A 14,185-nucleotide genomic window follows, 5' to 3' on the forward strand; every position below is an offset into this window, starting at 1 on the left:
AATGAGCCAATAGTGTTTTACATCTACAACAGGAATTAAATAGGCAGCATTTTTTCTACATTCATACTAATCTTTTGGTATAAAATAGATTTTCTTTGGACCCGTAGGGAAATGCCACAGAGGACGAGTGAGGAAATGTACAAAAAACTCAAATGCTAAACAAGCTGTGGGACCGTTTGAATGCACAATCAAAGAAATACTTCAGATACATACAGTGTGTGGACATGGTGTATCATTTTGGGTTGTATTTTACATCAAAAGCTCATCATACATAATTGAAGATACATCTTTCTTCATTAGTGCTTCTATTTCTTATGCATTTTGAAGACAGGAGAAGTTTCTCTAATCGTTCAATGGAAAGATCTCAGGGACAGAGTTATGTATCCACCACATATATACAGTAAAGTGTCTCCAAAAGTGTAATATAAACGTATATTAAAGCATTTTTTACTTCATATTTTTCAACTCAGTTTCCCTGTCAGGGTTTCTGCAATATGTTCTGTTGCCTCGTTGTTTTCAGGTTTCTATCTCAACTAAAATGTCATTTTTAATTCTCTAAATACATTGAATCATAAAGCAAAAAGGGAACAAAGTAGCACAACGTTTTTTTCATATTCAGAAAGCGTATTGCTTCTGTTTATTGACACTTCTCTGCTGTTATTTTGATTCCCAATTTCGGCCCTCTTAACATTGTGATTTCGGGAAGGAAGCACCTTTAGCACCTTTTGATTGTCTGTGCCAGCTGATGTCACATCCTTCCACTGAGCGGTCTGTGTGTGTGTGTGTGTGTGTGTGTGTGTGTGTGTGTGTGTGTGTGTGTGTGTGTGTGTTTCCTGTCTTTCTCTCCTCCCAAGACCCCGAGGCAGAGCTGTTGGATTGAAGGATAAGAGGGGAAAGTGCCTGGAGAGTCTCATTAGTTTGAAAATCAATTAAGTTTTAAGTTAAAGTATGAAGTTTTAAGTTGAGAAATTGGTTGAACTGTTGGTTGGCCGGAAATTTAGAGCTCATCTCCGAGCACCTGAGCTGCTACTTATAACAATATACTTTGTTCCGTGATGTCAGTCACACTTATGGGTGCTTGACAGAGTGTATAAAACTTGTGCCAACCACAGGCTATTGGCTCACTTTCCTCCTCATCAATAGACAGGTGTCTCAGTTCTAAGGCGCGTAGAGATTGAAAATAGAATACATGTAAAACCGTCTCTGTCTCACTAATGATCCAGCTAAATCATGAGCTAATACAGAGAGACAGGTGAAGACATATCCTCCAACACGCGCAGCCTCTCAAATTCAAGTTTAGCGAGAACGCTCGCTGGCAAAAATGAAAAAAAAAAAAAAAAAAAAAGGAACGAACACATTATGAGATGATCCACCGCTATCGCTCTAATCCCCAGATGTACATGTTGCTAATCTCTTTAGCCGCTAACATGTTAAATTAGCCCTAATATCTGCCGAGATTCAGAGCCATAGAGGCCCACCTACGCGTGGGCTACCGCCCAGGTTTAGGTCACTCTTCTCCCTCAGCTCTCCAAAAAGACACAGACATTAGAGTGGGGGGGTGGCGGTGGCGGTGGGGGCTGAGCGAAGTAGCAGTGATAGCCATTCGTCACCCTGCCTATCTCGCTCTGACAGATGGGGAGTGCAGTGTGCCACATAGAGGAGTCACTGCCTGTAATGACATTAGAGGCACAATGAGACCTGATACACATTTTCTTTTTTTTTTCCTGTTCCCATCCTGCCTGGCCATCGACTCGCTCCTTTGCTTGATCCTTCCCCTCCTCTCATTTCTTGCTGGTACATATCTATCCATCCTGACAGGAGATAAAGTGCTGTGTATCACTATTTCCAAAATAAGGCGCCAACACACATCCATGTGCTCACAAACACATCCACATATATAGCTACATCAAAAAAACACAAAGAAGAAACCTCAAAAAAAAAAATCTACACCTGGAAAAAAAAAAGAACCTCCTACATGACAGAAATGAACCACCGTGAGTGTGTACCGACATTCAGATTGTATTTGGAAAAAACATATTAAAGCGCTTTTTTCCCCCCATCCTCCTCTTCAAGGAAATGGGAGTTTATTTAAAAAGAGAGAGCGTTTATTTAATGTACCATACACCTCCTAAAAGGTTTACTTACTGCAGTGTAATATGTTATTTCAAATCCTCACAACCACATTTCCTAGGAGGATAGAGGATACTGGCATTATATATATATATATTTTTATATATATATTTTTATTCAGGACACATGCTATTACCAAATGTGTTGCAGATGTACCATGAGCCGAGGCTGTAATGCCGAGGTGGGGTTTCTTGGAAAAACATTGCCAATCCTGTCATGATAAATCACCTTCCCCAATTTGCTATAACACGTGTAGAATTAGGATTCCAGAAAACAGGCATCAGCAAAACCCTGCGCACGCGGCAGCTACGGGAGGGCCAGTTTCATTCTAACGCTCACTTCTCTAGAAATAATCAGAAGAGAGATAATTACGCAAAAAGTTCTTGGAACGAGAGTTCGTTTTCATTTCTTCTTAGTTCATTCACAAACAAAAAACTCCTGCAGCCGTCGATCAAGGTGATGAATTAGTCCAGAGCGTGAGTCAAGGTAAAGTTCCCACTTTTGTTGCCCCCCGCCCCCCCCCTCCCCCCTATGATTCAGTGTCTGTCCTCAATAACAAAACCACATTAACAAGCACCCTACAGACCGTCTATTAGAATGTGAAAAAGCGCAGTGTGCTGTATATTAGTTTTTAGTGACTAAACACTTGGGAGAGAGGCGACCTAGAATCAAGCCTCGTGGTGCACCGAGTGTATATGTTCTCATCGTCCTCTCAGCTCCACTTCTGAGACTCGGAGAGAGAGAGAGAGAGAGAGCTCATTAGATCTATGTGCTGAATCGCTGCTCCCTCTCCATCGCTCCCATCCTCCCCCCAACCTTCATCCCTCTCTCTCTCTCCCTCTCTCCCTCTCCCTCCCTCCCTCTCCGTCCGTCTGCTTAACAGATGGGAGGGTCGTGGGTAAAGCTCTTCCCCTCCCCCTGGAGAGGCCTGGTGCCTGTTCAAAAGATCTCCCTTTATGCTTCACTCCATTTCCCTCTCTCCTCTCTCCGTTTTTTAGCTGTTTTCCCTTCTCGCCTCTCTCCTTCCCTTTCACTGTCACCTCTCCAAGTCCAAAGCGACGGAGCGTTTTGGACTCGGGGATATGAAACGAGCAGAGGAGCAACCGTTGTCCTTCTGTCTGCGCGGTGCCAGCGTGCTCTCTGACCCTAGCAGTCGCTCGCTCCGGCCTCCTTCCAGTTACCGGACCAGTGTGAATGCAGGCGTACCATCCGTCAGAGACCCTCTTTAGGGTATTTGTTATTTTCTTAGCGCGATCCCTCTTCCCCTACGCCTTACTTTGGGATTTCGTAAAGAGGCTTGATGTCCACAAGATCGTTAGTTCTTTCTCCTGACTCGCTTTACCTTCTCCATTTTTCTTCCTCACCGCATTTGCCCCCTCAAGGTCAGGTGTCAGTGTCGGTCCCCTGTGAAAAATTCCTGCGAAGGATTACCGCCCCGTGCCTACTTGACCATCCTCACTAAGCAGCGCTTGTTTGCAGCGTTTCCCTCCATTTCGCCGTCTTGGCGTCATGAGGCTAAATTGGATTAAGTGATTCATTGGTAATCTGTTAAGTTAACTGATGCTCTCTCCACCACGAGGGAGGGAGAGGGAAGGGAGCCCGATGAGGAGGTGGGCACTCAGTACTTATCCAGAAGCTGCCTGGCACTCATATGGGACGGGGGCGGGTGTGAGGAAAAGTGTAGGGGGGGGTGTTGACGGGAGAGGGGAGCGGTGGGGAACTTGCCTCATTGTGTGGGAGGAGGTAGAAGAGGTAAGAGTGAGGGAGGGGGGGTGTCTGAGGTGGGGAGGCACCGACACGGGGCTAAGCGGCAGCAGAGCCTCACCTCGGGGAGCGTTGGCCGGCGCTCGGAGCCAAAAGCAGGGATTAAATGTTCAGGACACGGGCTTAGTCTTAGCGTGAATGTTACGTAAGGCCTAAGGTGTTGCCCCAGCGGTTGTTGACATTGAGAGGTTCAGCTCTGCTCAGTGGGCTGTGGGAGGAACGAGGAGGAGGTGGAGGCCAGGAGGCAGGGATCACAGAGGTAACGCCTCCTTGTTTGGAGCGGTGCCCGGGCCGGGTAGTGTTGAGCACAAAGACAGGGAGGGGATGATGCTGTCAGCCTGTGATTGAAGTGCGCCGGCTTGATTGATATCCTTGTCTGGCTGTCTTGTGCCAAGCGCCTTAGTGTTGGCTTGTAATCCTAGTTTGTCTGACAACATCCTTCTTTGTTTTCTTCCAGAGGGCAGCTCTTTGTGTTTCTGTCTATGGATGGGTGTGTTTGCGCGGAGCAATGCTAAAATGTTTTGGATTGCCTCTTCAGAGCTGCCAGCGAGTTATTTTAGATCTTGTTATTATGATGATGATGGTGCAGTCCGGCTGTTCTTCCTAACTGCCAAATGAAGCATTTTAAGTTTGTATCTGATTTCTCCGATAAGTGGGCGTGTTCCAAACCATCAACCCAGGACGCTTTTTTGTCATGTATTTTAATCATTGTTCAAATTGTATTGTCTCACTTTTTTCCCATTTTTATGTGATGGAAGTGTTTGGCAGAGAATCTTATAATGCACACAATAACCAATGTGATGTCATTCCTTCAAAACATGAATATATTTTCTAAATCTGTTATGCATGTGGAGTCTAAAGGCCCACATCACATACTAGTCTCAGCCCCAACGAATCCAACGAAACCCTACATTTTGAAGCAACCAAGAAGATGTTATACAGCCCGTGTTTTCTGTTGCCAATGGAAAAATCTACAGTTATGTACTCGCCGTCACTAAGAGACACAGTATCCCTGGATGTCCCTATTAAGCACTTTCATTATCAATGTCCTACTCTCTAGCACAAAGAGGTCAAGTGCATAGCAATGTGCTGCGCTCACCTCAGGGGTTTAGAGCTTTCTTGTGCTTTCTCATGCATGTTACTCAATAAATACATGGATTCAGGTTAGGGCAAGACAACAAAAAAAAAAAAAAGAAAGGGAAAGGAAATGCATTACAATGTGCATGTATGTGTGCGGGGCGAGAATATGAGAAAGCGAGGAAGAGAGCAAGGGTGTATGAGAGAAGAGAGAGTGATGGAGAGAGAGACTGAGACTGACATGTCTTTTGGTGAAGCGGTGTCGTCTTCCACATCAATGTCTGATGCTTGTGCTGCCAGGTGCCGGAAATCTGGTTCAGAAAGGAGAGAAGAGAGAAGAAGGGGAAAGTAGAGAAAAAAAGGCAGGGTAGATGGAGAATCTTTTTTTTTTTTTTTTAATGTGACGGCGCTGACAGCTCCCCTGCATTGCACTGAGCTTAAATAATGGGATGCTCATTTGCATAACGAGGGACGTTATCACCTCTACTGTCAAAAGAAAACACAACAACAGTTCTTCTGCTCCTCCCTGAGATAGATTGGGTTGGCCTACTTTAGCACTCTGGAGAGATGCACTGGAGCTCTGGCTTAGCCAAGCTCAGGCAAGAACACACACACACACGTGCACACTCGCACTCATGCACGCACACATGGACACACAGTCACTCACTCACGCAAACTTTTTGGAGCGCAGCTTTCTTCTTCGCACATGCAGTCCAGCTCGTCAGCTGCTGGCCTCCGCTCCTGGAACACGGGCGCACACACACTCTGAACACCGTGCACACACACTATCCACCGTGCACACACTCTCTCCATGATGCACACACTCTCCACCGTGCACACACACTCTCCACCGTGCACACACTCTCTGCCGTGCACACACTCTCCACCATGCACACGAAGAAACGCACAAGTGCATTTATTCAGATGCTCCTCAGATGCTCTCATTGAAATGCAATATCTCCAGCTGGATTAAGTTCATCTCGGAATTTTGTTTGATTTCTGTCTCTCAGAAACGTTCTTTTGCCGTGTTTTAGAAGATCACTCGTGGCACTTATCTGCTCCTCGCAGTTTTTTTTTTGGCTTTGCTTTGCCAGATTTTTTTTTTTTTTACATCTGTATTCCATCCTGCCGCTCATGTCTGCCATTTTGGAGACGAGCTGCAGATAGTGTATAAAAAGCTGTGTCTGGCGGTCCCACTGTCAATACAGTGCAGTTGGTGGGAAGAAACAAAAATGTATTTCTCAGTCTGGAGGTAATGTTACAGTGTCGGTGATTAGAGCGTTTAAGTTAGCGGCACTTCCAAAACACTGTCAAACTCTCTGTGAACGAAGCGAGATCCTGACAGCGCTGTCTCCTCTCATAGTCGGTGCCTGGGAAAAAAAAAATGCAAAAACTGATTTGCATGATATCGACAGTGAAAAACACAGCGGTTCTCACAACATTGTTGACAGATTCTTTGTCTTTCTTCACCCTCCCTTGTGGCTGCCACGATGCCACTTTTATTATTTTTCTCTCTCTCTCTCTCTCTCTCAGTATTTTGCCATATTTCATTTCATTTAATGCTCATCCTCTCCTCCCCCCCTCCCCCATTCCTTTCTTGCAGGTACGGATGCTGGAATCTTTGAGTTGATTGGAACAAATAGAAAGCAGAGAAAAAAAGAGGCAGATAAAGGAAGAGCAGAAGAGTGAAGAAGAAGAAAGAGGAGAGAGAAGACAAGCAAAGTTCTTTAGAAAGAGGAGAGAAAGAAAGAGACGGGGACGATGGGGAGGAAAAAGATTCAGATCACGCGGATTATGGATGAACGCAACAGACAGGTAAGACCCTGGGGGATGGGAGGATGGATGAGTGTGAGGGTGGGGGAGAGAGGAGGGGGTGGGGGATGGAGCAAGGAGAAACACCCTACGCCCCACACAGCCCTCAACAATGAAGGTCTTCTGGGAGTCTGGGCAATATGTGAACTGGGCGACAGAGAGGTGTGTGTGTGGAGATAGTACAGTTATTGCTTTGGGTGGAAGCCTTCCATTGGGTTATAATGGCAGGTTTGTTTCCCCACAATCTAACAAGCCAGTGTGAGGCCATCGGGCAAATTTTTTCCCAAAAAAGGGATTTGCATAAGAACATTTGTAATTCTAAAAAAAACAGTCTGCATATCGCTGGCCGCTCTGAGGGCTGCGGCCTACACACAACTGTAGCACCCTTCACACACACCCGGCCTCTCACACCATGCCACCCAGTTTAGCTCACTGGCAGTGGAATATTACCGAGAAGAAGGTGGCAGCACCGGAGTCAGGGTGGGAGAAAACATAAACAAACCGCCAAACAGAGATGGGATGGTCTTCAGTGAAACACTGGAGTGGGCCAACAGGGTGGAGATGAAGGGCAGCCGGGGAGACAAACACTGGAACAATATTTTTCTTGAGCTAAATTAGTAACAGCACGACTGCTGTAGCTTTCCTCTGCCTAGGACAAGAGATACTTCTTTAAACCTGGTGATACTGTACCGAGTCATTTAAGGGGGAACAAAAATCCAGCTTAACTGGACAATGCAATTCTTGCAGGACACTCTTTTGAACAACAGCTGGCATTACTTGAGAGATAGAGCCATAATAAATAGTGGACACCGTGATTCGAGCAGACAACTAGCGTCTGTGGCAGGAAATAGATAGAGACAGAGCTCTCTCACTGCCCTCGAGGCCCGCAATTGATCACTTCCTGTGGCACGACTGACCACTGACACTCTGTCAGCATCCTGGCAGCCCAATTGGATCCATACGCTGCTAATGTGGCCCCCGGATCACAGGTCAAACACGCACTCAGGCACACATCTTGTCTGAACACACACAGACTCACTTCATGGCTTTTTTTTTTTTTTGCCTCTTTAATCGTCTGACATCCACAATGGTTTCCTCACAGTGGGCTTTATCAAACGTGGTGATTTGCGGCCGGGCTAAAGAGACATAACAAAAAAAAAAAAGGCTGGAGGAATCGATCGGGCAGCACTGGAGGAGTAATTGAAACAGATTGCGACCCCGTGTCATGACTATTCTCAATGGGCGTAATGTGAGGGGGAGTGAGGATGTGAGTGTACCTGAGATGAAGGAGAAACTTTCCCTTTAATAATGACTTTACTGTCTGTGATACGCAGCATGCTCATCTCGAAAAGAGGGTGCCTTTGGAGTCCTAGCTGCAGCCCAAAAAGAGGAGAGAGAGAAACATAGGTTGTGTGGCAGCATGCCCCCATGTGCTCCGTATTGCGACGTTTGTATTTGTTATTGAAAGAGACAGGCAGACAGAGGGACGGGCGAGGAGGAGGTCACAGAGTTTCAGATGAGGACTAAAGCTATCGTGTTGCCGCAGCACCCACACTTCCTCCTTACTGTTATCTCAGCCCTTCTCTCTCATCCCACCTTAGACTGGGGCCCGCCGTTTGCACCAGGCTCACCGGCTCCTGCGGATAAGGAGGGAAAGAGGGAGACAGGAAGGACACCTGAGGGGAATCGATGCCTGAGATATCCGGGCTTTACTTACAGAGAAAAGGGAGGAGGGAGCAGAGGAGAGGGGAGGAGGGAGAAAGGGTTCAGGGAAAGGAAAATCAATATATCACTGGATTTTTTTGCTGTTTTGATCTCTGATATGATAGATTGCTTATTTGTGTTGTTTTGTTTGAGTGGAATAGAAATTCCTCGAGATATGTTGTCATCCAGTCATGTGGGAAACGCAGCACGTGGGCCGAGCATATCAGTGTCATTCAACCTATGGCCTCAATAAATGACATCACCGCATTTTGTAACGGCGTACATCACAAGACGGACCCACAGAAACTTAAATTCTCTTCTTAAAAGGGACATAAAACAAAAAACGGAAGCTTTGGCTTTGCATATTTTCACTTCCTTTTTGAGGAAATGTCCCAGAGCTCAAGCCAAATAAACACCAGTGGAATTTGTATCGCGTTTCTTTCAACCTCACATTATCTACATACTTTTTATATATATAGTTATATTTATATTTTTTAAATGTTTTCTATGTTAAACAGATTCATATTGATTTTAGTTTATAGAGATAGTCATTTGACTGATTTGATTTTTGCATGTCTCCATCCACACTTCACGGCAGTCCTCTTTGGAGTGGCACCACTCTGTGTGGCTGTCAACGCTACCTTGCCACCTACAAGGCTACGGCGCCTGCCCACCTCTGCCCTCCCTGCAGCGGCAGTATCATAGTGGGCACAGGGCCTGGCTCTCTCTGGGCGGCCACTTTGGGCTGCCACCCCCAGGCCCCGAAACACTTCCCCAGAGCAGGGACAGAAGGGCCAGGCCTCACTGGCGTTGACTGGCTGCCCGGAGCTCTGGACAGTGGGCAGCAGTGTGTGAGCCCTGGCTCCAAGCCCCCCGACCACTCAGACCCTCTCCCAGCCTCGGGCACATGAAAGAGCCCCCTGTGCCATAAACTCATGGGCTGCACACAGAGAGCAGACTCTCTCTTGCCCCAGCGAGCACACACACACACGCACCGATGGGCTCTACACACCTACAGCGCGAGATGCATGCGCAGGTGTGTGTGGCATAGATTTGAGACGTACACACACTTACATGGATAGTGTATTTGGTGTCCTGGTTCTGCAGCTCAGACAAACGCATCCTTGTAAACATGTGTGCAAATCTAAAAACGTGTCTATCTCTCTGGAGTCGGTCTTGGGGATCGACTAATTTGCTGCAATTGGCTCTAATTAGTGTTACCTCTCCAGCCAGTACACTCAGTGGGCTTAATTTAGGAGGACTTGTTTGTGTGTGTGTGTGTATGTGTGTGTGTGTGTGTGTGTGTTTGTGACAATGCGGTTTCCAAGGGGGAGGGGACCCAGGGCCAAAGGTTAAACATGGATCAGGTCATCAGTGACAGGAAGTAGAACAACAGGGTCTCCCAGCTCCCACCAACAACAGTCACACTAACACATACTTAGCTGGAAGAGGAGGAGCTGGTACAAAGTAAATGCATGTTTTTTTTTTGTTTTTTTTTATGTCTCCATGCATATCTGGCTTTTCTTCCCTCACCATGTTAACTGCAGCGCTGCAGCTTAAAAAAAAAAGCTTCTTTTTTTTTGTGTGTCTGCGACGAAGCATTCTTCTCTCCAATCAACAGCACTGGGGTGAGAAAATGTGCGAGTGAAATTAACAGCAGGAAAATAATGAGGCCCACAGGGTCGCTCCTCACCCCTTGCACCCCTCCTCTAATTCCCTGTTTCCCACCTTCTACCATCTCCATCTTTCACCACAGCGAGTGGCACTCCTCTCTTTGTGATGCGCTTCGAGACCTCACCTGAAAAGGACTCTCGTCCATCTCTCTTCTGCATTGTTGTTTACTTTGTGTCTTGTTTTGGTTCCCGTTCGCATGTTCTTCACGTGGTCCGTTTTGCTCTCTCAACTCACCTCTGGAGTCCTAATGGTTGTCTATCTTCCTCCCAGTCTTTTACTACTTTATGTCTTCATTAAAAGTAAATGTATAAATCAGGATGTATTTCAAAATAGTGATATTTTATAAGATATTACATAAATATAAGTAAAAATCAGGTTATAAATATATGCTTAAGACTGTATACTGGCCATTAAAATAACTTAAAGTGACTCGTAATCTGCAGCTCATTTACATCTCCCCTTCCCTCCGCATTTCTCTTCCCTTTTTACTACAAGCAGCTAAATCTGAGCTGTTTGTCATACGACACTTCATTTAGTGAAAACGGGGGGTTAACGGGGTCTTCCTGCGGCTGAAATCACTCAAACAATTAGATGTGGGTTCATGATGTCCTTTAAGTATATGGTGTCAGCCTTAGTGCCACGACAAAAGTTTATTCACCTCAAATGAATGACAACAAAGTTATTTTTGTCATTCCGGCCACTAACTTGGGCCTTGCGATGTAACATCCACTTTTTTTTTCTTTTTTTTTAAGTCAGTGGGCATATCCTTTTCCAGTTGCGGGTTTTCAGCATAAACAGGAGCATACAGAGAAGGAACTTAAGCCAGCCATTACAGTGCTGTCCTGAAATGTAATTACAAGTTCTGGTAAGAAGAACAATTTGAACTGTCATGTATTTTAAGACTATAGCTAAAATCGGTATAATTAAGACACCACTCAATCAGTTCCACAGGTTAGCTTTTACCTCCTCAAAGTGGACGCTTTTGATTCAGACACTGAAAGAAGAAATGTTTGGAGTCTGCTGCCTCCTGTTCCCACCGTATAATGAAGGCACTCTGAGAAAGGACGACAAGTGGGCTTTTTCAGAAGAGCATAGCATATATTAAAGGCGGGACAAAGCCTCTTTTGTCTTAATGCCCCTTTTAACAACTTCTCTGGCTGTGAGGCAGAGTTCAGGTCCAGGTCTCGGGCTCCTCTTATTCCTTTTGCGTAAGCTCGTGTCTTCCTGCTTGGCCCCTGACAATGGGATAAGTGTTTGTCTCAAGACAAATGGTGCCGCTCCATAGCTGACTGACAGTGTGTGTGTGTGTGTGTGTGTACGCGCGCTTGCATGTGTGTGTGTGTCGCCGCACGGCCATGTTTGGTTTGCTAACCAGCAGTTTTTGGTGCCTGTCTCCTCACTCCTCCTCTTCCTCCACCTCCTCCTCCCCCAGGGAAGCAGGCAGGAGGTGGGAAGCAGAAGCGAAGCCATTGTGAAGGGGAAGCCACTGGCCTCTTCCTGTTATGAGAGGAAATGCATACAAATGTGCTTCCTGTGCGTCCGCCCCCTCTCTTCTCCCTCCTCCTCTCTCTCTCTCTCTCTCTCTGTATCTCTCTCTCTCTCTCCCCTCTCACCCATGTGGCAGAGAATCAGCCACCATCCCTGCTTTTTCTTTTCGTCCCTCTGCTTCTTATCCTGGGTTTTCCTCTCATTTTTTTCCTTTTACGCCAGAGGAAATGTGACAAGTCAATTGTGCAGAGCAGAACTGATTATTTCATTTTTCTTAGTCATTTTCCAGTGATCGCATACTTATAATTATACAAACAAATGTGCGTACGTAGAAAGAAGAAGAAAAAAAAATGATATGGGTTGAATGAAAATGTAGGAAAGAGAGAGGATGTGCCGTGATGGGAGAGCTGATGATAACACGTTTAGGTGTTTACAGGGGTGTGTGTCTGAATGCATTTGTGTGTGCATGTCTCTGAGTCTCTCCTGGGATGGGGTTGGTGTAGGAGGATAGGGGTGAACGAATAAGGCTTGTGTGTCACTCCGAGTCTACCGTATACGCTCACGAGGCCCGTGCCTACAGTAGGAGTGTGAGTGGCTGCTCTTTATGAGCCGAAGTAATTGAGTTATACTATGTAGCACTTGTAAGTATGTATTTGTATGCACTATTAGTAGATATAATAGGAGGCTGTGGGTGTTTTTGGTCTCTTCTCACAGAATTTAAGATCCCCAAATTTCGAAGGAAAATGTTGCCACAGGGTTTTTTTCCATAACTGAGTAATATCTTAAAAAGGTTAAGCTGTTATGCTCAAGAAAACTTTGAGGTGATCCGGCCAAAACATTTTTTTTGGTGACTTTTCTCTTGAGTGCAAAGTGTTAAACATGTATTGCATCTTTTCCATGAAGAATGAGTTGCTATGTTTAGGCCGTAATCACTTCACAAGAACACACAGTTCTAGAAGCATACAATGACAGTTTGCAAATGAAGTGTCCCGTTATGCCATGACTTAGTCTTTTCCCCTCAACACATTTCAGAAAGGGCTACAAATTTTTTTCCCCCTGTGTGTGTGTGTGTGTGTGTGTGTGTGTGTGTGTGTGTGTGTGTGTGTGTGTGTGCTTATATATGCGTGTAAAGAAGGTTTTACACGCTGGTTACCAATTTACTGTAAAAAGACACAGTTGGGTTCACACTCACACACTATGGTCCCTTTTACCGGTATGCACAGGAACAAATGTGCTGTAACGTCATGCTCTGTTATCAACCCAGTGGTGTGTCTAACACACACACTGACAGAGGGGCGCTTTACAATTTATTTTGGGGGGGGGGGGGGTTAACAGCAAGAACAGAGGCCTCATTCAATAAAAACAAAATATATTTTCCAATGTAAATTGTATCGTAAATTAAAAATAAGATACAATGATAAATTATAATTACACAATTTTATACTGTTCCACAGCAAATTGTGTTCTTTTACTGTGCTGCTTACAAAACAAGTTAATTAACATACTATTTTATTATTTCATGAACATAGACGAGGCTGAGAGAGGCCTCCAGGGTCTTTCGCTGTCAGATATGTTTGCAGATCAGCCGCACCGTTCACGGCATCTGTTTTTTACCGACTCGAACGCAGGTCCAACGCACGAGTTTGCAGCTGCTGCGTGAGCCGTTTTGAGCTCGCACAGGAAAGGCCGGCGGTGACAACACCAGCCTGAATGGTGACGGGCTGGAAGGGTCACATGACAGCATCATGTGAGGCCATGAAGTCACGACACGGTTGCATCACGCAGTGAAATGGAATACTAAACATAAAAAAACTGCATAGCTAAGGTTCAGCATCTCACATGATGCTTTGCACCAGAGTGTGTTTATCCAGCAGGACGAGTCTTTTTTGCGCTGTACGCTCGTGTATTTACGGATGTTTGGCACAGTGTTAGTAATGTATGTGACTCGGAGGTGGCAGGTTGTACGTGTCAGATAGAAATGTGGGGGTTTGGTGTGATATTTACGTAGGTGTTATTGTTTGGTCAGTTGAGGCCTTTTCATAATCACGCTCATCCCGCGGCGTTGGTAAAGTCAGTGTATGTGAGTAACGCACGCACACTTCCTCATTTAAAGCGTGCGGCTCAAGACAACCGGGATTGGTTTCTGCTTTTTCTTCTCGACATGTTGAAGTGAGAAGGCAGCGTGTCGTAGCAAGTAAAACCTAAAACACTGCTGTGTTTGTATGTGCGTGCGGTCGTGCAAGTTAGCAAGCGGTTCGTTGAGCGATCCGAGCCGGCGTGTGGATTTTTTATTTTTTTGGAGGCTAGCAGCTCTGGACCTGTGGGACTCACACCCGGCCCACTGTGTGTGCCACGTGCCGCCTTTCGAGACATTAATGGCCCCAGCAGAGTGTGTGACTGAGTGAGTGGGTGATAACGGAGCCGGGCCGGCAGCTAGCTGTGTCCTGCGTTTGCCCCCGGTGCCCCCTTGCATCAAAACACCAGGGGAAGACAACACTCTACATGTCCTGTTCCTGAATAGTCTGCTTTGACCTTA

At 45.8% G+C, this 14,185-nt stretch overlaps 2 protein-coding genes across 7 annotated transcripts in view; one reads left to right on the forward strand and one right to left on the reverse strand.

The window, feature by feature from the left end:
* The window catches only part of LOC311023251 (ras GTPase-activating protein 1-like), a 389,455-nt gene that overhangs the window by 203,311 nt on the left and 171,959 nt on the right, over window positions 1–14,185 (reverse strand). The gene's annotated exons all lie outside the window — the stretch shown is intronic.
* Window positions 1–14,185, forward strand: part of mef2cb (myocyte enhancer factor 2cb) — a 69,949-nt gene that overhangs the window by 24,513 nt on the left and 31,251 nt on the right. For 5 of the 6 annotated variants that reach the window (XM_084024966.1, XM_084024967.1, XM_084024965.1 and 2 more), the window contains one exon: window positions 6,575–6,786. In XM_084024966.1, coding sequence (XP_083881092.1) covers window positions 6,733–6,786 — 54 coding nt within the window. In that variant the 5' untranslated portion in view covers window positions 6,575–6,732. Of the gene's footprint in view, window positions 1–6,574; window positions 6,787–14,185 lie in introns of those variants that run through there. The other variant, XM_084024968.1, reaches the window with a different exon arrangement.

This window comes from Eutrigla gurnardus, assembly GCF_963514095.1.
Source record: "Eutrigla gurnardus genome assembly, chromosome: 13".
Classification (NCBI taxonomy): Eukaryota; Metazoa; Chordata; class Actinopteri; order Perciformes; family Triglidae; genus Eutrigla; species Eutrigla gurnardus.